This window comes from Aulostomus chinensis, chromosome 22, assembly GCF_037954235.1.
Source record: "Aulostomus chinensis isolate RoL2024-O1b breed Wild chromosome 22, RoL_Achi_v1.0, whole genome shotgun sequence".
Classification (NCBI taxonomy): Eukaryota; Metazoa; Chordata; class Actinopteri; order Syngnathiformes; family Aulostomidae; genus Aulostomus; species Aulostomus chinensis.
Window position 1 is genome coordinate 20,901,420 of NC_141341.1, and position 27,135 is coordinate 20,928,554.

General features: G+C 45.8%; 1 protein-coding gene across 2 annotated transcripts in view; it reads right to left on the reverse strand.

Annotated features, from left to right (window-relative positions):
• Nucleotides 1–358: 358 nt before the first annotated feature.
• Nucleotides 359–27,135, reverse strand: part of adcy2b (adenylate cyclase 2b (brain)) — a 56,926-nt gene continuing 30,149 nt past the window's right edge. The window contains exons 10-25 of one of the 2 annotated variants that reach the window (XM_086192564.1): nt 22,726–22,902; nt 22,607–22,647; nt 22,441–22,521; nt 18,744–18,813; nt 18,393–18,490; nt 17,602–17,686; nt 14,578–14,715; nt 13,950–14,102; nt 11,987–12,171; nt 10,008–10,092; nt 7,190–7,348; nt 6,794–6,940; nt 6,530–6,637; nt 1,485–1,599; nt 1,283–1,407; nt 359–1,202 (exon numbers count right to left, since the gene is read on the reverse strand). In XM_086192564.1, the coding sequence (XP_086048690.1) occupies nt 1,050–1,202; nt 1,283–1,407; nt 1,485–1,599; nt 6,530–6,637; nt 6,794–6,940; nt 7,190–7,348; nt 10,008–10,092; nt 11,987–12,171; nt 13,950–14,102; nt 14,578–14,715; nt 17,602–17,686; nt 18,393–18,490; nt 18,744–18,813; nt 22,441–22,521; nt 22,607–22,647; nt 22,726–22,902 (1,920 nt within the window). In that variant the 3' untranslated portion in view covers nt 359–1,049. Of the gene's footprint in view, nt 1,203–1,282; nt 1,408–1,484; nt 1,600–6,529; nt 6,638–6,793; nt 6,941–7,189; nt 7,349–10,007; nt 10,093–11,986; nt 12,172–13,949; nt 14,103–14,577; nt 14,719–17,601; nt 17,687–18,392; nt 18,491–18,743; nt 18,814–22,440; nt 22,522–22,606; nt 22,648–22,725; nt 22,903–27,135 lie in introns of both variants that reach the window. The other variant, XM_086192563.1, reaches the window with a different exon arrangement.

A 27,135-nucleotide genomic window follows, 5' to 3' on the forward strand; every position in this document is an offset into this window, starting at 1 on the left:
ACCTAGGAGGGTACAACCCATAAGAGCCATCCACACTCCACAGCCATAGTCTGCCTCTGATTGGCTAATACCTAGTGCCAATTTTTTGTTAAGAGACGTGCAGCCAATCCGTGGAGAAATTTTGTAGATTTTCAAAGAACATGAGCAGGACAAACGTAAAACGCTGGTATTTTTGATGGAGCATTTGGAAAAGACACCACAGATCTTTTGATGTACCCCAGTTTTGGCTCTCTTGTCTCTCCAGTCATTCAGTCTCGTGATCTTACAAGCCTTGGACTCAATTACAGGGTCTTTATGTTTACTTAGAGCAGCGAGACAACCACACAAAGACAGAGGCTTTGTCATTTATATACAAACGTTTAATGAATAACAAAAGGATGGCAGGAACATTTACACACATCGCCGCTGGTTTGCTTCCAGATGGATTATAAAAAGGAATCATCTACTTTTCTTCTTGAATCCTTGCCTGAGTCTGCCTACTCATTAGTGGGACACAAACGCTGCTCTAAAGCTATAAATACAATTCACAGGTTTTGGCGAACTACCCCTTCACGTTGGAAATCGTTTGGCATCAAGTGTTCTATATGACAATAAGCTATTGGAACATCCGGCTCAGTTCCAACGAGGCAGATATGAAATAGGGCCAGGCAGCTCAGTTTGCTCCGGTATAAGGCTCTGACGCATTGCAACACTGGCATGGGTACTTAGCTCCTCACCACGAGTACTGTACAGATGGCTGACTGCGGTCCTTGAGAGCTGCACTAATTTAGCCAACCTCTCTTAAGCCAGGCACTCTTTAGACAGAAGAGACTCCCCTGAGAGAAGTCTTTGATACACTTGAGAGGTGACAAAAACCTACACAGTGCAGCCTTGAAGGACTTGGCCAGTGTAGCTCTACGTTCCTGTCTATTCACTGTACTGCTGGTAATGAGTTTTACTTAGGGAGCATGACAAATCACGTCTAATGCCACTTAGTGTGTGTGTGTGTGTGTGTGTGTGTGTGTGTGTGTGTGTGTGTGGTTCTCAAGTCTATTTGTTGGGTGTTGTGCTCAAGGCATGACCGTCCCCTGGGACAGAGATCGAGTCATCTCCGTGTGAACGAAGAAGGTCTTCAGCTCTCCTTTACCCTTCACGTTGATGATGCCACGGCACGAGCACATGTACCCCAGGGTTGACAGGATGTGGCTCGTCTCCTCTGTTACCTGAACACACAAAACAAGAAGCATGACCAGCATCACTTCCTGTGAGAAGTCACGTGCCTGCATTTTCGAAGACGTCCCACCTGTATTTTGCCCAGTACCCCGGTGGTCTCCATCCTACTGGCCACGTTCACGCTGTTTCCCCAGATGTCGTACTGAGGTTTTTGGGCCCCGATCACCCCTGCGATCACTGGCCCGTGATTTATCCCTGGATGAAGGAAAACACACATCAAATGGCTGCAAAAAGTGAAGCTTGTGTACGTTTATGTGATGTGGTTTTCCCACCAATTCTTAGTCTGAAGTCATTGAAGGAGTGTTTGTTGATGACGTCAAGCTTCCCAACCAGAGCGAAGGCGAACTCCACCATGGTGCCTATGTGCATGTACTGTCTGTCGTGCTCCTGAGGAGGACAGAGAGAGGGAGGAGAGGTGAGTGGAAACGTTAGAACGCGCCTGCCCAGGATCTACAGCGACGTCGTCTTCTATGTTTGCCGAGGGCGATGCACCAGCGAGTAGAAGACAGCTGAAGCTAAAATGGCTCTGAAGTGTGAGATGTTGTTTCTCTTTTTGTGTTGAGTTTTAAGTCTGCTGGACTCTTAACAGCTGAAATCCTGTAACCTTTGGGACCAAAGCCACGGCCCAGCCTGGAGCCGAGTAGTGACCTCAGTGGGTTTATGCCATTTGGAATGTGGGTTGACGGCCAGGTGATATTTATAATCTGGTGCTCCTGTGATGCACACGACACCTCCTCTGCCAATACAATATTAAGATGACCAGCTGTGCGCTCTTGGTCCTGGGAGGTGGGGGACATTTGAGACTTTTATTGTCACCAGCAGTGAAGACACAAAGTTAGGGGAGCTGTGTTCTGTGGTAGGAGGAGAGACCGGTTGTCTCCTGTAGGCGGTGAGATGGGGAATTTGTTGGGAGTGAACAAGTCACCATGACTTCCTGCATCGGACGGCAAGCTCGTTGGTGCGCTGTAAAGACGCTCCGTCGCACAGCTGCTTCCTGCAGCATGGCACGGTGCCTCCGGCTCAGATCCCAGGAGGGCTGTGGGGCACTTCTGTCCTCCCTCACCCCCTCCTGAGATTGTTTTACATTAATACTGCATTTAAAACATCTGGACCCGAATCATATTTTTGTGTTCTGCTGCTCTAGAACTCCCCAAAGACGAAGATTACTGAACCACTGCAGAGAACACGCTGATCTGTGCAGCTATATGGCCACATTTCGTCCGTCTGACCAGGAGTCGAGCCAGATACGAGGTGTCACCAAGTCTTGTTAGAGCTTATTTCCTGAGTTGAGAGTCAAACGAGAAGAAAGACACGGTTCTCTCCTCCGTGCCGCTGTGCTGATGTCAAATATCAATAAACAGTATTTTAGGACGATTGTAAAATGATCAATATTCTGTATCAAAGGTGGTGTCGTCCTGCGATAAAAGGTCAGGTCATGTTATCCAGACATGTAGAATCAATTTGTTTCTCTACCTGAACTCATTGAATTACTTTGCCAATATTTCCTTCTTTTTAGTGGAGTCACAAATTTTAATAGATTTTTTTCAGAAAATGGGCAGAAGAGGGATCCTGCAGTGCTACGACTCCTCCCTGTACTGCTCTGCAGGTATTAGAAGCTGGCCTGTTGAGATTAGCGCCACACCTGCTGTTTAATCTCCTCATTCATTCGGCTCGTACCAAAGCACCATACAGCCGTGCTAAAGATTCAGATGTTACAAATCCCCCTTTGGCTCAAAATTAATCTCCTCACGAGTCAAATTTGTCTTTATTTACTCACTCAAGTTCTAAATCCTCCTTTGACCGATCGTAGTCATAAAAACACCTCAAATGATTGGAAAAAACTTCAGTTTCCTTCGCCCTTTGCTGTGTGGTAACTTCAGAATGTGGATTAAACTACACGACTGGAAGCGGAAATGGCTGGAAATTTGCCTCCATATTGACGTCCTATTTCCTCTTCACACTTGTGTTCTTGGCTCCAAACTGTTGGTGATGTCACCGATCTCGTGGTTGAGGAAATGAACGAATGGGAAAACATCCTTCTGCAGCCTGACTCTGCTCACACGCCATCAACAACAACAGCATGGGACATTTACGCTGCACCTCACGAGCGTCGGATGTGAGCAGCACAGCTCCACATCGCTCTCTACTTTTGTGCTGTGGATCAAGTTGTCTCGTTGTGTCCACGTGTCGACTGACAACCATTGGCACTCGATCACAGCTCAGTGGAGCCACAGATTCTTTTAGTAACCCCCGAACCCCAGACACATGAAGGGATGGATTACAGATGCACCTCCAACTGAGTACAAGCAGCTATTTCAAATCCAGGTACCCTGCTTTAAGAAACCAAAAGGTCCTGTTCTCATTTCTCTTTGTGTCTTCGTCCTGGTTCATCACATCTGACATCACGAGCAATCGCCGCACATGAAGGAGGTGAAAGGTGAGCAGGAGATTTGACTCCCAGGCTTCTGAACTCACCGTCTCTGTCTGAAACTGAAAATGAAAGGTTCAAAGGGTTCAAACTCTGTGTTTGAAAGGTAAAAGTTTTTGTAACTTTGGAAAAAAAATCTAAATAAAGTTTTGATAGCCTGAAAAAAATCCAAATCTCTAAACATGTAATTTATGTTTGTGTTCTGGGTTTGAAACCTTGTGAATGGGGACCTGAAAACAGGAGACCAATTGTTAAGGAAAACTTTTGAAAAACTGAAACTTTAGTTTCGTCTTAATATTAAAAAACAAACAAACAAACAAACAAACCCCAAAACAAAACAAATTCTGATTGTCAACTTTGCTCCGCCCCCAGACCAGGTTTGATGGCCTCACTCAGGACTTTACAAGACCATTTGAAGTCAATTTTGCCCCCAAAATGAGAAAATGACGTGAGACATTTCCAGATGGAACCACCTTCCGTTTCTTACTTTGACCTCGGTTCGGTTAAGTGTTTATTTTGCCTCGTCTATTTGATCTTTTCCCTTCTCTTCCAACAGAAATGAGGGATAAGTGATCAGCAGTTCACTGGAAAGGCTCAGGGAAATTCTCATTATATTTGGATGGGTTAGAGACCAAGGATGAAATACAAAGTAGCTGAGAGCGAAGGTGCGCATGACTGCACAGCTGCGTCCAGCCCTCTGGCGCGTCTGTGATTCAGGCTCCGGGTGGAAGGAAAAACAGGGGCTTGACCACTTTTACAGTTCTACAGAAACTTTGGAAAAGGATTCTTGATTGGAGAACCCCAGTTCCCTCTGATGTTTACAGGTGCGACAGAGGATAAACGAGGTTATGTGGTTGAGGGATTAGGAGAAGTAGAAGAAATCTGGGGGCGGATGCCAAGTCCAGATTATACAAAAGTTTCAAGACTCTTTGAATTTAAACAGCCAAGATGTTGAATCTGGTGTGAACGGGAAATGTTTACATCTGATGAAGAATGGCAGAAGATACAATATTTGTTTAGTTCCTACTGGCGGGAAGTTCACAACTGTTTGGAACTGTATTTCAAATCCATCTTTCACTCGATGTGTCTCCAGCAGAGGAGCACCTGGTGAGGGTACGTTGGCGGAGAGGAAGCCCTGCCTCAGAAGCAGCTTAACTGAAGAGACTGTGGAGAACGTGGCTCCTACAATCGCCCTCTGAATCGCCATTTCTACTCAACTATTGCGGCGATTGTGTTGTGAGTGGATCTTAACAGATGGATGAGTGAGAGCGACAGCCTGGGTTCATTTGTTCCCACTGCAGACAAAGGCCAGGTGTTGGCAGGTTTTCTGTCCGGTCACAAGGGACCTATAGGGTTCTCCTGCTCGATCGCATCTGTCACACACCCTATCTACTTACACTGTGGCGTCAACACGTCGTGATAGAAACCACTCCAACCAGCCCTGACACATCCGCTCTGAGAGGGCTGGGACTCTGATGTAGAGGCGCATCAGCATCTCCGTCCTGCTCGTCAGTGGATTTGGTGGCGTTTACACTCCAGCAGCTCAGAACTCCAGACAGCGCCGCGTTTATGCACCATTATATTTGAGCTGTCTTGCTACTGTGCTGCTCTTCTACCTCCATTTCTTTCTGCGTGGTTCATTAACCAGTAAGGATGCAGAAGTTTTGGGTGTTTTTTTTTTCCACAGGACGTGTAGCTTTTTCCTCCAGACACAGCACGTCTCCATCCAGTGAGGTGGCGGGAGACACTACAAAGTGAGGACACGTCACGGTCATCGGCTACACGCCGCCGCGACAGCTGTTAAATGAAAGTGAGGGATAAGAAGCCAGCGTGGATCTATTGTCTCAGCCAAAGATCTGTCGTTCTTTTAGAATGATAAATCTGCTGCTAATGAAAATAGGACCGATGCTGTAACGGTACATGGGGGGGTTCCTGTATGAAGTGATTTCCTGACACACTTCAAGTAGTGATCTCATTGTTTCCTGTGACTGCACCGATGTTTTCAGTTTCATGAATCACTGACAATTGATTGTTACAAGGATACATTTAGGGAGCAACCCGCACGGTTCGGCGATAAATGCTGGTTTTCTTTTTTGTTTGTTTTTAACCGTGAATGAATGAGTTAATTGATTATGAGCTCAGACAGCAGAAAGAGATTTAGCGCTTTGAGATTGGATGACTTTAGGTAAAAGGGTTCTGGTTCGTAGTCTGTTCCTAAATAATGAAACAAGAAACCAAATTTCATCTGACAGGCAAAAACGAACCTGAAAGCTGGCCTGTTTTTTGTATCTAACAAACGTCCATTAAAGCGATACTTCACCCAAATTGTATTTTGTCTGTCAAGCACTCAAAATAGATGTTGTGAAACTGACAGCCGCATTTATTCAGCTTGAAGCTAATGGAGCACAACAGCAGAAATCCTTTTACCAACTCTCAAGCACATCGTCCAGTATCGTTCTTCCCCAGCTCAGAGCTCAGTCACCTGCAAAACACTTGAATTTGAGTGAAAAAATAATCCATCCAATACTTCAGCGTCAATGTGAACGAGCTTGATCAAGTGAATGCTGCAGCTGGTCACTCTGGCTCATTCACAGCAGACTGTTTGTTTTAGCTCAAGTCAACGCGTTTAAATAGATTTTTAGTGCAGTTTCGGTGATGTCAGCACATGGTTGCCGTTAGCTTTGCGCTAAGTACATACATGGCTGCCTCCTTCCGCGTTCTGGAGTCACAAAGAATTGATACAGGAGAGGGAAACACATCCTCATGAGCTCAACACCTACTTGTGAGTACCTCACAGGCTAAATACGTATTTTGGGTAAAGTTTTGCTTTAAGTCGACGGGGCCATGTGATGTGTGACGTGCGCGTGCAAATTCAGTGTAACAGCATGCCTGCGTGCACTCTGGTCCTGGTGTCACATTGAGTCCAGTTGCAGCCATGTAGGTGCTACCAATGGTCTTTATCTTCTCCACGCCACTGAACTTGGGTTTGGACAGCAGCTGAGGACACATGAGGAACATCACGTTACAGGAACAGACGTTCTTCCCCCTGCTTCTTTGCAGAAGAACGACCTGGTATGTGTCAAATCTCAGAAATGAAGCGGGTAATATTGTTTTCTTTGGTAAGACATGAGACAGTCTGGGGGAGGATTTTACCTCATCAAAATCGGCTATGATCTCATTGAGAAGACGGAGGCACTCCAGTCCTTCCTTGTTGACATCAGACTCGGTGTAAAACTCTTTGAAGTCGGGAATGGAGGCGAACATCACACATACCGACTCGTATGACTGATGATAAAGATCCTGACGACAAGCAAGCAGAGAACAGGTGGCGTCAAAGACTTCTGATCTCCACTTTCTGTAGACTACAAGAGGCAGACCTGTGAATATAAGACTACATAAAGAGGACACACCCGCCGCAACGGCAGCATTATTCTCACAAAAGAAAGACTCAAACAAAAGAGCAGTGTGTCTCGAGACTCGAGTAGATGAGGCCTGAGAGTTAAGTACCACAGACAGACATGAGGGTACTGTCATAGATTGAGAATTCACCTCATTCTTCCAGTTGCGTCCCAGGAAGTGCTCAGCCACGTGGGCGGGTAGAACATTCTCCAGCAGAACCCGGTTGAGGTTTTCCATGGTTTCGATCTCCTCGCACTCCCTCTTGAACTTGTCCCTCCACAGGAAGTCCAACCTACAGTAATATTCATTCTGTTACAGGAGGACACAGAGTAAAGAGACACCTGCGTCATTGACACCCAAAACTCTGCTCCGTGAAAACAGAATATTGAGCTCAAAGCTGCACCAATGAAACTAATCTGCGTTTAAAGAACACTCCGATTGTCCACCGTCCCCAGAGCCAGACCGGGCGATAGTGACAGGATCAGGGCCCTGAGACCCACTACGACCTCTATCTTCTTGTCTTGCTCTGGGAACGATGGACAAGAAGCGTCGGTGTGTTCGTTTAAATGTTGATGTTTATCTTGGGCTTCAGCTTCAACCGTGGAAGCCTTGGAAAAAATGAGAATCGGTCTCCTCCACTCCCCAGCTACTGAATCTGGTATTTGTTTATGATATGGAGCTGGGCTGCTTGAGCTCTGTTCTTATCGTTATGATCAACAGGGTATCTGGGAAAAACTAACCGACTGAAACAGAAGGCCTTATTTGGTATTCATAGAAAATTAATGTCCCAATAAGACGACAAGGAAACAAAGCAAGAAGCTCCGCTCTCGTTGCTCTAGGAAAGAACAAGCAGAGACGACTGTTTTGCATAAAAGATTCATTTTTTTATGGTTCTTCATGCTTGAGGTCATTTTGAACACATCCATATGTCAGTATGACTCACAATTTGGGGTCAAAACATCCCGGGAGTGTGTGGTTGTGAGTCCTCTGACCCCACCACCACCACATCATACTCAGATATATCTGAAAGCTCCAGGCTACCTGTGGGCTGGCCCCTGTACGTGTGTGTGTGTGTGTGTGTGTGTGTGTGTTCTTTGCTACATAGTCAGGACTACATTTTTAACCAACAGAGTGAGGACGTTTCGGCTGGTCCTCACAACTTTGAAGGTCAAAACTAGGTTTAAGGGGTCAGGATTAGAATGAGGTCAGGCTTAGGGTGAGGCACTTAGTTGTGATGTTTAAAACTAGGGTAAGGGGAGAGGCAGCACTTCATGAAGATCCTCACAAAGATAGAAGCGCAAAGATATGAATTTGTGAGTGTCTCAATATTCTGTGTGTTGTTGGCGATCTGGATGATGTATGTGTGCACAACACATCTTCCCCCTGAGATTAAAGCACAGAGCCAATTTAGCAGACTCCTACAGTGTAGGCTCACACAGCTTTGCACTGAGATCTAATATGATGTTGATAACTTGAGGCCAGTATAGAGATGAAGAATAATTCCCAGCCTCTAAAGCATTTGTGGAGACATACAGTATGTACAGTACGAGCATCAAGAGAGTCTCTTCTGGAGACTCCAGGAAAGTAGGCCAGGAGAAAAGAAACCAGAAGCTAATGAGGCTGCAAATGAGCTGCGCTCCACCACGCTGCTGCTCTTGAGGGAAACATTACAGATGCCTAACCTGCTTTCTCCTCCCTTTGACTAAATGGCTTGGGGTGGGCTCATTAGGGCTGACGACGCAATTCAGCTGTGCAAATTTATTAATAGCAGGCTAAAAGCGTATGAAACATGTCTGAACAGCGGTACGATTTTAAGCATTTCTGCATCCACAAGTGATGCGGCCCTGAAGACTCCCGACTTGTTTCCAGTGTTATTTTGATGATAATTGATGAAGCATTTTACAGCACTAATTTGCACCCAAACAGCATCCGGGGGGGACTAATACAATTACCCTCAAAAGTCCTTGATGAGTGGCAGCACTGAATAAAAGAGTTACAAAGAGTTTTACACAGCAAAGTTGAGCTTCCGAAGCAAAATTCTCGCCTTCTACTAAGTGACACTGCAGGAGAACACAAGGACTTGGATGGACCAGCCGTGGCTCTCTGGGGAGACCCAGTTTTGGAAACTCTGGAGCGAGTCTGCATCTGGAGCATCTGCTGTGAGGGCAGAGCTGATGTATCGCACCCCAGAAATGAAGAGAAATCGTGCATATGAAATCTGTGTGAGCCTGGATTGAATCTGAAGATGGTGGACACGGAGGAGATGGAGGCAGCAGGTCGGGCTCAACGCCCCAACACGATAAAAATATGTAGTTCCTTTGACCTCCTAGCTTACTTTGCCAAATCCTTGAACACAGTTTACTTTCCAAAAATCAATCTGGAGAAGTTGTTCAGTAGAACAAGATTCGGCAGGGAATGACCCAGGGAATGACCCAGTTAAAAAAGTGCCTTATTGTTTCTTTTTCTTTTAAAAGTGATGTCAAGTTACATCTGTCGTTCCTGGGACCTTATTATTTGTTCTGGAACCAAAAAGGTTCCTTGAGGCATGTTTGTTGTCTGCGTTTTCCCAAAGGGTCTGAAGCTGCTTAAATTTTATGCAGATTGGTCCACAGCTCCACACTTCTCGTTACAGGTCAGTATTTCTGATTTGCACTGGATGTTGTAAACAGTGTTCTCGTCATCCTCCATGAGGTGTCTGTTGTGTAGTAAAAATACACAGCTGTTGGTGGACTTTAACAGCAAAATACGGAGAATCCAGTATAGAAAACATTATCACTCCTGCTAAATAAGGAAAAAATTTGGACATATTTTTGGAATTATAGTTTTGTCACTGCGGAGAAAGTAACGTACCAAAAACAGGTTCTGTTGGTTACCAATATAGAATTCCCGTATCCGATAGTGGGTGAAACAGAAACAGAAACCCAACCCTGGTCACTGTGGTGGACACTAGATTATAAAACCTGCTGACCTGCCTGGCTAACACCAGTAGGGTGACGAAGAAGATGAAGAGAGACACGGAGCCCATGGTCTTCAGGTCCTTCAGGACCCCGGGTCTGGGGACAGAGTGAAAGCGAGAGAACACCAGTGTTATCAAGTTGATTGGCTGGTGTCAGAGCCTGGTGACATTACTGTTTTTCTTGCTGTAAACAAACACAGTGGCAGAGAGACATGTTGACTGCAGCCTATTCCCCCGTCAGTCCTACATTCCCCTCCTGCTTCGTGCTGCCATCATTTTCTGTAAATAATTGGTTTCTGGATTCCAAAAAATAGTAAAACTGAATGCTTTTGGTCTGATTGTGCGGCCTGACCTCATTAAACCAATCACACCCCATGGTTGTGAGTCCGTAACCCGATTGTGCAGGGATGTTTGCAGACAGGCGTGTTTAGAGCAGCATCTGGCATCTCAGAGTGAACGTTTTTCTCCCCACAGATGATTGGAACACGTCCAAACACAAGCGCATCGCTGTCGGTCACTAGTAAAAATCCCTGCTCGGCAAGCAGCGGAGCAGCTGTAGACCGTGGTGCTGGTGCTGTCATGCTGCTCCGCCACTGAGCTCTGCTTTTATAGATGAGGTTATTTTTATGTGCAAAGTGATACATGTAATCTGAGCTCTCAGTGTCTTGGTAGAATTTCCGCTGACTGGGGAAGAGCATGTGATGAAGTGTGTGTTAGGGTTAGATGACAAGGACTGAAGGACTGTCTGTGCAGGGCTGCTCATGCAAGCTTTATTAAATCTATTTTTTTCAACTGTACGTCACCAATCCAGCCAACCGCTATTTGCACTGTGGACTGACACGCGCTCCCTTTCTCATGTGTCAAGTCGTCTGCTGCATCTTTTCAAATGACGGCGAGAAGTTTCACCAGCAGAACGTAGCACATTGGGGGATTGTGCTGTTCTCCTGAGTTCCCCCCGCCTCTGCATGGGTGCCACGTCTGACCACACGAGGTGTGGTTGTGGCGATGAGAACGCAGCCCTCATCAGGCCTCCTCATCTGGGCAGGATAGCTTTGCTTATCCTGTCAAATTTCAATGAAATAGTATCTAGTTGTATCAAGAACGTCGTCCTCCACAACAAACTCTAAATTGTGTCACGCTGCACGACGCACCTGTGCATCAGGAACAGGAGCGGGACAGAAGTGGCACAGTTTATCATGGAAAGTAACATTTTGGACCTTTAAACTGAGAAATTAATTTTTGCACATGCAGATTCATGTGATGCACAAGTCTATCACAAGCCCCCAAGCTGGTGGGCAGCACAGTGGACCACTGCGTTCCCTGGGCACCTGGAGATAAACAGACATCTAAATTAATAGCATGAACCATGACCAAGTATATCCTTTTAACCAAGCGTCCATCTTCTCTTCGTGCAAATGCAGCCGTGTCTATCGCAACCTTCTGTTGATGCGCCCGCAATTTTTCGCATCGTGGGATTTAGTTTCAGTGGAATCCAGCTGTCAGTCAAATGTGATTCCTCAGCTCCATCAACACAAACTCCTGAATCCCTTCCTGCCTCTTCGCTCCCGAACAACAGGCAAATGGCAAACTGTCACCTCAACCTCAACAATACCCCCCCCCCCCGAATACCAGGGTCCATCCATTTCCTATACCGCTTATCTGTTAAGGGTCATGGGGGGTGCAGTGGGGGGTGGAGCCTATCCCAGCTGACACTGGGTGAGAGGGCCATCAGGAGCAGTTAGGGGTTCAGTTTCTTGCTCAAGGACACTTGGACATGGTCACTGGAGGAAGTGGGGATGGAACCAGTGACCCTTCGGTTGCTAGACGGCCTCTCTACCTCTGAGCCACGCCGCCCCTGAATACCAGGGTCCTGTGGCAGTAATCACTTTCATGGGCTTTGCTGATGGAAGCAGGCTGGCGTTCCACAGGAAGCACTGGCATGTTGTTCGCTTCATTACGGCCCAGGTGAGAGGGAGAAAGATCGCGGGTACCTGTCTAGTGTTTTGGTGGGGTACAGAGCTTTGCTGAATCCATCCAGCAGAAAGGCGTGTGTCTGAAGGATGATGATGTTGTAGATCACCACGGCAACCAGCATCACTACCATCTTCAGCTCATAGTTGATCCTCAGGAACACGGAGCATGACACCAGGCCCAGTATACAGCAGTAGATAAAGTACTGCGGACAAAAAGAGACACACCATCCTCATGTGTATGTATCTAATGTACACACACACACACACACACACACACACACACACACACACACACACACACACACACACACACACACACACACTTCACCCCTAAACCACATTAGGTTTGTGCTTAAATGTAACGAAACGTCGCACTGACATGTCATAAGCAAATTAACGCTTGTCTGTCTTATCTTGTAATACCACTCTGTTCCACATACAGACACTGAGATCGGTCTGACTGCACGGTTGTCAGGAACCTGGCGAGCCCTCTCGGCTAGCTGTGATTGTTAGCATGCTATATCCACCTTCAGCTTCTCCTCAGTGCATCGTCAGTGCTCACCATCCCCGTCGACAACAACCAAGCTACCAAGGACTCCAAACCCCTTGCTGGGATGTCTCTGTTGAGCGAAGGGCAAGCAGAAACCAGCTTGTCCTCCATTGTCTGACTCAACCAGACTTCAGAGATGTTGGTGTACCGACCGCCGACTGGCTTTTGTGGCCATGGGGGGTCTTAATGGTGGTGCGAATGCCAACATAAAAAAAGCCCTTCAAAGTGTTTAGTTCCCTGGCAACTCCGCGGTGAGCAGTTCTTCTCCGGGAGTTCCTAGGTTCCTATTTGGTTTGACAACACCAAGTATCTCTTCAGGGTGGATGTCTTCAAGGGTCCACCCTAGCTGGAGGACCCAAGACATGTGTGGGTTTGCATCCATGATTTATGTGGTCATTTGGGTCTGGTTCTGTCACCACAGAAATAACAGATCAGCAATAATCTGTCACTGCAGCAGCAAGTACATTTATAACTGAAATAAGCATTTGATTGAGGAGAGCTGTTTCATAGAAAGAGAGGAAGACCCAAGAACCTGGATGTCTTCAGGTGGAAGGAGGACAGGTCCCACACGTCACACAGCTCTCCTTTCAGCGCGTTTCCAAGTCCAGCTCTCAAATTAATGGGTGTGGGTCGGTTCCGGGTGGTGGCTCTGAGTTCTGGCATTAATATTTAGACTGGTGAAGAGCGGCACTGGGGAGCAGCTGTCCAGGCCACCCAGTCTGGATGGTTGTCCCAGTTCTCCTTATTTAACCAGGAGAAAATAAGCCCCATGAAATGGAACAAAAATGACATCTGACCTTTCATAAAATCTTATCAGCTGATGCTGTAACGTATGGAATATTGGAAATTGAATCAAGAATGCCTTTTTTCTTCCTTTTTGTCATGTAATTAAAGTTAAATCAATCAAGTCACTCTGTCATGGGAACGCTGGGCAGGAACGCCGGGCGGGAACGCTGGGCGTCCCTGCTGATGCAGAGTGTGAGACGACTTTGTCTACCGTGCAAATTGAGAATTATGGTTCATAATTAACGAATGCTTTGAGCTCTGCTAATTCCCCTATAAGTTGGACACCTTGGCGCCGTACTGAAGTGAAATTCTCTGGGTGACTTCTGGCTCGATTAAAACTGGTCAGAAACTTAATGTGTCTCAAACGGCGATGCAGAACTTCCCTTGAGCAACTGTTTACACACGGACACGGGTGTCTGTTTGACTCCAAATTAGCGGTAATGTAGTAAATTGTTCCTCTATTTCACAGGATTTGAGCAAAGCACTCACATTTAAAGCCAAAAAGTAAAATATGAATGTTTGATTATAGTGTGGAATGCAAATTTTGCTGATTTAAACAAACACTTAAGATTAATCTCAACTCGTTGAATCTGAGTCATGTGACCTTTTCTAAAGCGCGTATTTATACTCAGCAACTGCACTTACCGGCATGTAAAACGTGCTTTCCCCCGTGTTCACATTCTGCACCTCCAACACACTGCCGTTGGTCAGATTCACGGGTGGAGTCGTGATCAGGACTTCAGGTGACGTAGTCGCCATGACGTCCTGCACCGACGCCCAAGGATCCTCCACGAAGAACTAAAAGAATGACAGAGATTCAACCGAGAGCTTTTACCCAAAAACAAAAAGTCTGAAACAAAAATGACACCCTTCCAGTGGTTATGGGATTAGGAACAAAAATACAGAAACGACATTTAAAAAAGGGGTGTTTTGAAACTGTTCAGTTATTAATTATTACTATTGTTCACCTTACAGGAGCGTCATCCTTTTCTCCTTGTCTCATCGTACGTTTACGCCTGCCTACCAGCCGTACCATGACTTACGAGGGCATGTTGCAGCCTTTATTAAAGCACTGTTACTCCAACTGTTTGATCCATAATTGAGAGACATGTCCAGTCATTACCACCTCATGCTGTTGTAATCATTCTACAGACTTCCAGAGTCGGATTTATGCCATATTTCTCTGCCAAGAGTGATGTCGATCAAAACATACAACCAAATCACGTTGAGTTGTAATTGCAATGACACACACAACGAGTGACGGGCTTCTCACCATATTGAAGACAGACATCACCAGTATAAGGGTGGTGGTTGTCATGGTGAGGACCAATCGTAGCCAGGGATTGTTGGTGATGATGATGCGGGAGGAGGTTGGGAAGCAGGTGAAGGAGCAGTAGGATCCTTTCCTGCCCTGCTGAAGATGAGAGGAAGCAGAAGAGGAGAGGAGACGCAGAGGTGAGACACAAAAGTCTTACTCCCCAATCCAGGGCTCGGGGGGAGGATGACGGTTTCTTCCCTCGCCGTGGAAAAAACTCAGCTGAAGAAAAAGAGCCACGTTGTTGGAGGAGGCAAAGAAAGAGAGTGATAGAAGGGGAGCATGAACATCAGGGGAGGATTAACCTGATGGGGAGCTGCGGGAGTCAAGAGGGGTCCTTCATTCAGCTGTCATGAATCTTACAGCTCACATGAACACATCATAGTGAGATCAGGTTTCTAGCTGGCATGAGGGTTCCTGCGGTTGTTTACTGCTGTGAAAACATGTTTACTTGCTCTTTTTTTCTGCATCCTGCAGCAGATATATGATTTTGTGGTGACCTGTCATTGACGTTTACACTTATTCCTTAAAAAGTCCCTTTTCAAGTATCTTCTATCAACTTTCCTCTGCTCTTTCATTTATAACGATGTCATAACAGGATAGCAACCATCAGCTTTCATGTAGCTTGTATTGACACTTGTTCTTCTGGTGTTTCCATCCCCCACCCACACCCACACACACACACACACACTTGGAGATGTTTACACAAAACAGCACAATGGTGTCCCTCCATCTCACTCCAGGATGGTTTGAGTTGACCCCTTCAGTCAACAGGCTTAATTCTGTGGCGGCATGGCTCTGGGGTAGAGTGGCCGTCTAGCAACCAAAGGGTCGCTGGTTTGATCCTCGACCCCGGTGACCATGTCCAAGTGTCCTTGAGCAAGATACTGAACCCAAAATTGCTCCTGATGAGTAGGTTGGCGCCTTGCATGGCAGCTTCCACCATCAGTGTGTGAGTGAACGGGTGAATGAGACGACACTGTAAAGAGCTTTGAGTGCCGCCAAGGTAGAAAAGCACTCAATAAAATTGAGTCCATTTACCGTTTACCATCCTTCAGTACCTGGCAGAGAGGAAAGTTATGTGTGTATGTGTGACGGCCGTAATCAGGATCAACCAGGTGGGGGGGTTAAAACACACACGCGCACACACACAAACACACACACACGCACTGTTCACCAAAGCTTTTATTGAGAATATGTTGCGTGACAACTGAAGGTTTGGTCAAACCCATCAAACATGGTCTCCGTCTCTCTTCTCAGGGAAATCAATATTTCTTGTGTGTGTGTGTGTGTGTGTATGTGTGTGTGTGTGTGTGTGTGTGTGTGTTGGGAATGGACCCAAGGTTATTGATAACCACCCATTAATTACAGGTGACCTGCTAACTCGTCCATCACACTCTCCTGAGAGGGAAGATGGAGAGTGATGAGCTCTTAGAGACAGGAAGCTGTAGCAGCCTGGAAACATCAGCTAGCAGCACCCACCAGCAGCTCAGTCAGGGCCACTCCAGTCAAAGAAAACTCTATTTACACTGGAACCTCCCTGCACCCCCAACCTCCATGTGCATACATGGAAAGACTGAGGCAGGGAACTCAGCAGCACATAAGACCTCCTGCAGAACAGAGCGAGCATCAGTGTCAGGAGGAGGTGGGTTGAGGTGGAGAGGAGCTGGATTGCAAAGAGTCCAACAGAGGAAGCAGCAAACGTAGGCAGGCCAGAGCAGTTTAAATACTGACTGATCAGGAATGAAGGAATCTGGTCTGCTGACGTGGACTTGCCCCACATGGACCGACTCTCGCTGATGAGCTGGAACTGTGAGCTGAACTTGACTACGAGGCCTGAGCTGGTGCTGAGTGGATGGACGGAGCTCAAATGTGTCTGCTGAATGCTACTTCTCTTTCACTGTTTCTTTTTCTGTGTCAGAACATGAACTCTGATTTTTAAATTGCAGGCGAGTCAACAGGGAACCTAATGAAGTGCTTAAAAGAGAGCCTTGATTTAATAAAATCAACAAGGTAAATTACAGTCTTATCAGCATAGAGAATACACAGACTAATGGAAAAAATGAAGTAATTATGTTACCTTCCCTGAAACAAATGCAGTCATGACATCAGGGACCCTGATTCAACCTTGAAGTGCCTGTCAGTGACACAACTGCATGCATGCTAATAAACCAAAAAGGATCCCAGCTTCTCTCTCTTTGAGAGGTCGGACACACCACCTTCTTGCTCTTTGCACTTTCCCTTCCTCTCAGAATGTGCTAATTACCAAAGACTAAGCAGCTGCATTAAACACATCCTCCAAGCAGATGCCAGAAAATAGTATAATTTGGAACACTGCTTGTCCACGGTGGATGCAGCTGCTCACATGTATGCTTCTGTTGCTGGCTGCAACACAGGCCTCAGGCGCAGCAACTATTCTGGTGCACAAGATGTTGGATAGATTGGAATCCATGGAGATGACGGCTATTTTTGTTTGAATCGATTTCAGCATGTTTTATTATTCAACTATTTAACCTAACAGAATGTGTCCTGATGTGGACTGTCTGCAAGAGAGGATCTGGAAATCACTAGAAAGCATTTTTTGCAGGAAATTGACACGGTTATTACATCCATTCACAGTTCAGCATCTAGGACCTAATTAAGATCAAAATAGGAGCCACTGCCTTTGCACTGCTTCGTTGAAATGAACCTCCCACCTGTCTGCACCTCTTCCCCCACCTGTGCAGTGTATGCTCTGATCACCAAAACAACACACACACGCACACACACACACAGAGGACAAGTTCCAAGATGAGGAAAATTACAGGGAGTGCTGATGGTTCCACCTCCACATAAAACAACCCCAGATATGTTGACACTTGGAGAAGCTTTACTGCGCTTTCACTGGTGTTTTACACAATTTGCATGGTTTCTGTATCTCCTGACTTAATCATAATTTGGGTGAGAATGTGTGTATTCACCGACAAATCCATGCAAACCTACCAGAATGTGACCGGTGAAACACAGGAGAAGGATCAAAGCCAGCAGTAGAAACGCCAGGCCAAAGGAGATCCCAAGCACAGCAGTTCTGTAACACACACACACACACACACACACACACACACACACACACACACGCACACACGCACGCACACACATGCAGAGTTCATGTGAGGACCTGCAGTGACATCCGTTCATTCATATGCATTCCCTGCATCCAAGTCTTAACCCTCAAACTGCCATGAAAAGTAGCAGCAACTCGGCAGTAATCAGACTTCATTATAGAGCAGCATATGGGCTCTGTAACGGAGATGTGTGCCAATTTATCACTTTTTCAAAGGAGGAGGCCGATCCAAATGATGTAGGGCCCGCCGCCATGAAGCAGATGATGCTACGTCTAAATGTGCAGAGCAATGCTGCAACACACAGAACAAAGAGAGCGCAGGAGCGAAGTGAATTAGAAAATCAATGGCCTCTCAGATGCTGAATTACCCCTTTGGCTCCCAGAGGCAGTAAATTAGCATGGCCATGAATTTCTCTCCTCACCATTAAAGAGACGCCACACTTTGATTCACCTGATCTATAATCACAACCAGACATGGTGGCCTCTCATCCCTATCTACTCCTCAGCATTCAGCCTCCTGCTCCCCTGCCTCTTTCATTTCAGCGCCGGCCCGCTGATGAGACAGCTGGCGTCAAATAGCTTATTCACATCAACCTGCCGCCACAGCTGGAGTTTACTGATGCTGTGGGGACTGTGTCATTAGATCCAGCGATGGCGGGCGCACACTTACTTTGGCAAGACCAGGACCTGAACTACGAATATGCAGCAGAAAATGAGGCAGGCGCAGGTGACGTAGTACTTGAAAGCAGGTAATGTTGTGGATCTGTACTGTTGAGAGAAGACAAGGTAGAAATTAGGAAACTGGTGATAAAAAGGTGAGGGTAAATGTAAACGTGCACATTAACTGTGAATATAGCAGAAATTTATATGGAATATATGAAGCATGAAGGACAATACCTCTTAAAGAAGTTAAGGTGTACAATATACAGCCTGGGTGTAGCTTCTCTAACACCCTCTGTTTCATGGCCACCTATACAATTATTGATTGAACAGTGCAGGCTGGTCTTATGCATTCACCCACCTCCTTCTCCAGAGCTTTGTTGTGAAAGAATAGAGAGATCCTCTGGATGTCCTCAGACTTCAGCCACTGTCTGGAGATAGAAATGAAATCATGGCTGAGTCACCGCATAGCAGCAGGCAGGAACACGTTTGTGTAACCAACTACACTTGAATGTCTGCATCTTTGAGGGCTTCCACTGGTTTTCTGCAGGTAACATTTGATAGTCGAATTCCGTTTCAACTAGTTTAGATCTCTCATAGTTTCATTAGTGTGCAGAGTCTACACCTTTGTTGAGCAGCCGATGAGGATTTGAATAAGATGCAATGGCGACAGGATGCCACTCCATTAAAGGGTTTTTCAGATGTTTGCTTCTGTGAAACTGCAGGATAGATGGAGTCCAAAACAAATGAGCTCCACAGGGACAATAAAGGTATATGGTATGGTGTGGTGTGGTGTGGTATGGTATGGTTTGGTATGGTGTGGTGTGTGTGGTGTAGTCTGCTATAGTGTGTTATGGTATGGTATGGTGTGGCATGTTGTAGTTTGGTATGGTGTGGTGTGTGTGGTGTGGTCAGCTATAATGTGTTATGGTATGGTATGGTGTGGCATGTTGTGGTTTGGTATGGTGTGGTGTGGTATTGTATGGTGTGGTGTGGTATGCTATGTGTGTAGTGGTATGGTGTGGTGTGGTATTGTATGGTGTGGTATTGTGTGGTATTATATGTTGTGGTGTGGTGTGGTATAGTGTGGTATTGTATGGTGTGGTGTGGTATTGTATGGTGTGGTATTGTGAGGTATTATATGGTGTGGTGTGGTGTGGTATAGTGTGGTATTGTATGGTGTGGTGTGGTGTGGTATTGTGTGGTATTGTATGGTGTGGTGTGGTGTGGCATTGTATGGTGTGGTATTGTATGGTGTGGTGTGGTGTGGTATTGTATGGTGTGGTGTGGTATTGTATGGTGTGGTGTGGTGTGGTGTAGTGTGGTATGGTGTGGTGTGGTATGGTATTGTATGGTGTGGTGTGGTATTGTGTGGTATTGTATGGTGTGGTGTGGTATTGTGTGGTATTGTATGGTATGGTGTAGTGTGGTATTGTATGTTGTGGTGTGGTATAGTGTGGTATTGTATGGTGTGGTGTGGTGTGGTATTGTGTGGTATTGTGTGGTATTATATGGTGTGGAGTGGTGTGGTGTGGTATTGTATGGTGTGGTGTGGTGTGGTATGGTGTGGTGTGGTATGGTATGGTATGGTGTGGTGTGGTGTGGTATGGTATTGTATGGTGTGGTGTGCTGTGGTATAGTGTGGTATTGTATGGTATGGTGTGATGTGGTATAGTGTGGTATTGTATGGTGTGGTGTGGTGTGGTGTGGTATGGTATGGTGTGGTGTGGTATGGTATGGTATGGTGTGGTGTGGTGTGGTATGGTATTGTATGGTGTGGTGTGGTGTGGTATAGTGTGGTATTGTATGGTGTGGTGTGGTATGGTATGGTATGGTGTGGTGTGGTGTGGTGTGGTATGGTATTGTATGGTGTGGTGTGCTGTGGTATAGTGTGGTATTGTATGGTATGGTGTGATGTGGTATAGTGTGGTATTGTATGGTGTGGTGTGGTGTGGTGTGGTATGGTATGGTGTGGTGTGGTATGGTATGGTATGGTGTGGTGTGGTGTGGTATGGTATTGTATGGTATGGTGTGATGTGGTATTGTGTGGTATTGTATGGTGTGGTGTGGTATGGTATGGTGTGGTGTGGTGTGGTATGGTATTGTATGGTGTGGTGTGGTGTGGTATAGTGTGGTATTGTATGGTATGGTGTGATGTGGTATTGTGTGGTATTGTATGGTGTGGTGTGGTATAGTGTGGTATTGTATGGTGTGGTGTGGTGTGGTATAGTGTGGTATTGTATGGTGTGGTGTGGTATTGTGTGGTATTGTATGTTGTGGTGTGGTATTGAATGCTACGGTGTGGTGTGGTACGGTGTGGTGTGGTGTGGTGTGGTATTGTATGGTGTGGTGTGGTATAGTGTGGTATTGTATGGTGTGGTGTGGTGTGGTATTGTGTGGTATTGTACGGTGTGGTGTGGTGTGGTATTGTGTGGTATGGTATTGTATGGTGTGGTGTGGTATTGTATGGTGTGGTATAGTGTGGTATTGTATGGTGTGGTGTGGTGTGGTATTGTGTGGTATTGTATTGTATGGTGTGGTGTGGTATTGTATGGTGTGGTATTGTGTGGTGTGGTATGGTATTGTATGGTGTGGTGTGGTATTGTATGGTGTGGTATAGTGTGGTATTGTATGGTGTGGTGTGGTGTGGTATTGTGTGGTATTGTATTGTATGGTGTGGTGTGGTATTGTATGGTGTGGTATTGTGTGGTATGGTATTGTATGGTGTGGTGTGGTATTGTATGGTGTGGTATAGTGTGGTATTGTATGGTGTGGTGTGGTGTGGTATAGTGTGGTATTGTATGGTGTGGTGTGGTGTGGTATTGTGTGGTATTGTACGGTGTGGTGTGGTGTGGTATTGTGTGGTATGGTATTGTATGGTGTGGTGTGGTGTGGTATTGTGTCATATCTGATCCTATCTTTTCTCGTCTGATTTTATCTTTTCTTATTAAATTCAAGTCTCTATCAGTGAGAGCGCAACTCTGTTTCCTGCAGAACCTGAACTTGGATTTCACACATGAGAGAATGAGGTGTTTCTGCTCTCCTGATGCAGTCATTTGATGCTGCAACTACAAAGACAGAAGGACTGCTGCACCTCGTCATGGCTGACTTTATAAGAGGGAATGAGGAGGATTACTTCTGAACCAACCAAGATCCGGGACCTGATCTGTTAATCCAAGTAAACACAAAGGAAGAACTGCAGGGTTTTGATCCTAAGAGAGCGAGACAGCGTAGTTCCTGTTTGTATCTGATAAACATCTTGTAATTTTCCAGTTCTTCCAACGTGAATATTCAGCACTACTATGAACGCAGGGAAAGGCAGCTGTGGGGGAAAGTGTATTTAACTTTTGTGATGCTACTGCAGCCCACTGCTGCCGCTCATTGCAGCTGAGCGAATTATCAGGCAGCTGCCTGTAATGCAAACAGAGAGGAGAAAAAGGTCTCTGTCTGCTTGTCTGGTGCTACAAATGATGGACGAAATGCGTACCTTCCCAAAAGTTGGCATGTTTCTTGTAAAGACCTCAGTCAATAACAATGAAGAGGAATTGAATTTTTTATGATGCTCTGCCTCAAAACTCAAGGCGTCTTCCTTGGCTCAAGCTCCACCAACTTTGGTGAAAATCGTCATCAGTTTTGCTTAAACCTGCTGACATCAAACAAACTGCATGAATCAAAGTACGTCCTCCAAACTAGGCAAGCAATATGCTTATTTTTGACATGCAGGTAAATGACAGCGCGCATTGGCAGGACACCTCAGAACTGTTGCTGTTTCTGCATTATTAAATTCAAATGTCAAGCAGTGAAATATCAGGTACGTGGTTAGGGGTTAGGGGTTAGGGTTAACTAACCCTAACCCCTAACCCCTGACCCGTACATGTATAAAATCAACAAAGATGCGTCTAACGCACCCCCAACTGCACTCAGCCCTTTGGCTAACTCATGCTTCAGGTTGTCATTATAAACATGTCCATGGAATCAAGGCGATGGGGTAGCCTGTAGCTGAAGTCTCTGTGTCTGACCTGCAGCAGAAAGAGGAGCTACAGTGACTCGATTCTTACTTCTGAGAGTTGATGCCATCGATGGTGCGAATCATCCGCTCGTTGAGTTCCTCCTCGAACCTCCTCCTCTGAGACTTGGACCTGCGAATGAATGACAGGGACATATTTAACCATGAAAACACACAAGTCACCAGTGACATCATGAAAAGGCTCGATGAGTACTCACCTTTCCCGCCGCTGGAAGTGATACTGCCCCATTGGGACGTCCTGAGGAGGTCATGGGAGTGTTACTAACCCGGCACCTGCATCTGTGTGTGTCTGAGCGAGACTCTGCTTCGTACTCACGGTGGTGTTGATCTTGCCGTTGTCCGTGGTCATGCTGTCGCAATGGTGGAGGTTGGCGAAGGGCTTGGCGGCACCCCAAGACTCAAGGTAGCGGGTCATCCTGACAGACGCCCTCATCTTCCCTCCATCCAGAGAGGGACGAGAGCGAACACCCAGCAGAGGGCTGTGCCTCTCCGTCTGAGAGAAACAAACAGCTGGTGGTCAATCTACCGAACCTGTGGAGTCATTTTGTTGCCAGTAGTGAAAGATTTCAGCCTTCTTAGATGTTACTGGCAGGGAAAGTCGTTGCCGCCAAGAAAAACAACTCCGTTGGGAAGAAACTGAATACTTTTCTCTACTGTACTGGTCAGCATTTTTTTTAACTCTTCCGCTGTCTTAGTTTCTGTCCAGTGAAATGTCTTTAATTTCGGTGAAATTGATCAAATACAACAAGGATATTTGATTTAAAAAGTAAAAGTTCTATTATCCTGCCACATTTCACCAAAATCCAAACACAACTTTTGAGTTTGACATGACTGCCTCGGCGGAGGTTTGAATACAAACGCATTCCACTTATTCTTCTCTCATTTTATTGTAATGAGAACAACAGAAAATAAACATGAGCAGACAGTTTTTCAGCGTTTCTTCAGGATGAGCAAAAATCTCTGCTCTTCAAAAACAAAACCACAACAACTCTGAAAATCAACCTGGCAAAAAAATAGTCAGAAGTGGTCATAGAACAGACACACACACACACACACACACACACATACGCACGCACACACGCACGCACGCACGCACACACACACACACACACACACACACACACACAGGAGTTTGATGCCTGCTGACATTTTGGTGAAATGACCAAATCAAAACTGAGACTAGGGATGGAAATCGAAAACCGGTTCTTGTTGAGAACTGGTTCCCAGTGTTTCAATTCCTTGGAATCATTTGCCAATTTTGCAAACGATTCTCTTATCGATTCCAGTGGGCGTGAATGACGTCACCATGCATGTTGCGTTACTCACGCAACATGCATGGTGACGTCATTCACCAGTGCAGCCAGCAGGAAACATGGCGCCCAAGCGGCACAAATGCTTGAAAGTTTGGTTACATTTCACGAGAGAGAATTACAACAAGGCAACTTGCAATACTTGCAAAGTGGATATTTAATCAAAGGGAGGAAGTTCTACCAAAATGCAGACATATCTGCACACACAGCCTGCGATAACTTTGAATGAATGTGGCGTTTCCGATCTGCTCCAGATAGAATCTCAACCCAGCCGCAGCGGCAACGTTAGCACGCCCTCTGCTGTTAACGCTGCAGGAACCCAACCAACCAAATGAGAATCGATAAGAGAATCAATTAAGAACCGAACTGTTAAGCAGAATCGAAAATGGAATTGGAATCGCAAAAATCTCATCAATTCCCATCCCTAACTGAGACTCAACTAAAAACCCCGGTTTAATGAAGTTTTATACGAAAGGGTACTACAACGTACTAACAGAGAGAGAGAGAGAGCGAGAGAGAAACAGCCCAAACTACACGTCAAGGATACTCTAACACGCTCTCTGCTCCATCAGCTGTGACAGTGGAAAGCATACACTCCTGCCGTCTACCACATTCAGTAGGTGGAATTTAAAAAAACCATTGGAGGCCGTGCAAACGCCGGTCAAGTGACCGCTCTTGACATCAGCGACCTGACTGCCGGTGATTTGAGCTACTTGAAATACTTTTAGCTGAGAATGACATACCTCTGCTTTTATTGCGAGCACGCTGAGCACTTTTCTCTGACAAACAGCCCACCACTCACCTGCTGACAGAAATATTACCCTGCATGAAGTGAGGCATAAATGAAAGCTTTTTGTCCAAAATGGAGTTTGGAGGAGGTTTTATGGGTGTAATCAGAGAGGATCTCGCTGGTGATTTATTGTAATTGCTGACAGATGTTGGGTGTTGTGACTGACAGCTGAAACAGATGCTCTTCATCATGGTTGTGTTGCACTGACGATCGACGGTGATGCATCACCGTCTCTCCCTTCAGAGCTTCTTGAAAATGTCCTCAATTTGTAAGAGGATACTGAGGCAAAGCTAATTTACATAAAAGAAACAACTTGCTCTTGCTTCTTTTGTTAGTTTGGTCTTTTTGGTGCCTGCACCCCCCCCCCCCCCACAGATCGCAGGGACAACATATTCTAGTCAGCCAGCCCAGAACCAGGCATCCCCTTAGGTCCCTCAGCCAAAGGCCGATGGGACTGCAACTGCAGAGGTGCAAAGCTGACGTTCTACTATGACTCAACCCCACCGCTGACAAATGACTTCACCCCCTGACTTCTGTGCTTCTTCTGTTCTTGGCATGGGGACGTTTGATGTATTTTACAATCTGGAACAAAATGTTAGAACATCCTAAGAGTGAATTACAGACCTCAATTCAGGCATTTAACCAAAAACCTGCTGACTTAGAGACGAGGGAACCGGACGTTCAACAAGACAAACTTACCTCCAGGTTGTAGAACTCACATTCTATTCAGTGAAATAACACCGAGTGTATTTTCACGTGCGTCTTCTTATGTCTAGAGAACTGTTTGTTCTCCTTTCAGTTACTAGATTACAATCTACCTTCATGGTCTTGAGGGTTTTTGCATTTTCCTTGTATTCCATGAGCTTTTCTTAAGAATCTTTGACTTTTGGACTTTTTTTTGGACTTGTCTTTCACTTTGCCCTGGTTGGATTGATTTCCCTGCTGGACTATTCAGTTTTGGACCTTCTATGGAGTTCGTCTTCGGCTTACTTCCTGTGAGACTCTTTGCCACACTCTGTCTTCTTAACCGTCTCTGAGACTGTCCCTCTTCTCCTGAGAAATCCCCGCACTTGAGTTAACTTCCTACTTCTCTGTTTTTCTCTGGTTTGGCTTGAGAAGATTGTGTGAGGAGAAGGACATCCCTCTCTGCTTTCTATTCAAAGAACAAAGTCTGAGTGAAAAATGGGCAAACGTGGTTAAGTGGCATCTTTTGATGAAATGTGCTGCTATACAACAGAGAACAGAGAGTGCTATTAATAGGGCAGCTTGCGCGCTTTGCCAAATATCCAGTCATTCAAAAGCGAACCGCAGCTGGTGGAGTTCACAGCTCAGCGGGGGAGAGCTCAGAAACATGTTGCCCACCAATAATTTGTGTTGAAATGTGTTCACGTTCATTGGACACAAGATGTCGGAACAGATGACTTCTTCTTTTTTTTTCTGTCATTCTAATAAATGACAGTAGTGGCAGAACTAGCAGCTGAACCCTCATCACAAGAATAAAGAACATGTTGAGCAACGTTGGAGGTGATGCGGTTTTGCTGTAGGCAGTGAAAAAGTAACACTACCCTTCCAAATGACCAATCAGTTCGTGTAGAAAAACTGTTTCTGCATTTACTACTTCACTACTTGGTACCTTCAGACAGTCAAATGACGGCGATGACGGCGTTTACATGGACGTACTGGTGTTATTTTGAATTTGCGGTGAAAGCAACGAGAACGTCACAGTGAAACACAACGTTACAATAAATCTGAAGAAGCACCTGCAAGCTAAGCACTGGAAGCGTGAGACTGTAGCGCCACTGGTGCCATTACGAGATCACGACGGCTAACCTGTCATTCGGCTAAAGCCTTTAGCCGAATGACAGGTTAGCCATTGCCTGCTTTAGCTGCTAAAGCTGTCACTCACTGGAGCGCAGGTGGTGGAGGGGAGGGGGTGCGACCACTGCCCACTGTGGAGTCTCCATCTTTCTGTCGCAGCATTGATAAAATCATCATCAATAAGTTACTTTTTCAGTGGCAGTAACGCTTTAATGCTGATGCTGACTGTGTCTGTCCAGAAAAGCTTCATGTGATATTTCAACTGCTTGTTCAGAGGTTTGCAAAGTGCAGTTTTGTACCTCCAGAGAGTCGACCCGAGTTTCCAGAGGTGTTAGTTCAGAATTTAAAAAGTGCCAGAGCCGTGTGGATGAGAGGCACAAACATGGTTGAAGTGTTTTGAAATGAAACCACATAAATGTGGCTGTACCTTAAGTTTGGAGAGTGAGAACTGGGAGGGTATTAAACTATTGAGGCTCGGCCAAGCTCTTTGGCGAGGCATCAATGAGCAAAAAACTCAAAGAAAGGGACCAAAAGGGCTAACTAGCTGAAAGAAACTGTGGTGTCCTTTCTAAAAGATGTTCGAGCCATGAAAGCATCAAGATTCTTTCTTGGAGCCCCGAGGAATACGAACCAAGCTGAGACTGAACACAAGATGCCTGGAGGGGTGAGAGAAGAAAGTCTCTCAGCAGATATTTAAAGAGATTGCTGCATCCTAGCCAAGTTATGGAAGATAAGGAAAGCAGACGGCTGTTCATTTGGCAAAACAATAAAAAGAGAGGCAGAGAGATGCTCTGTTTCAGGCTTTTAT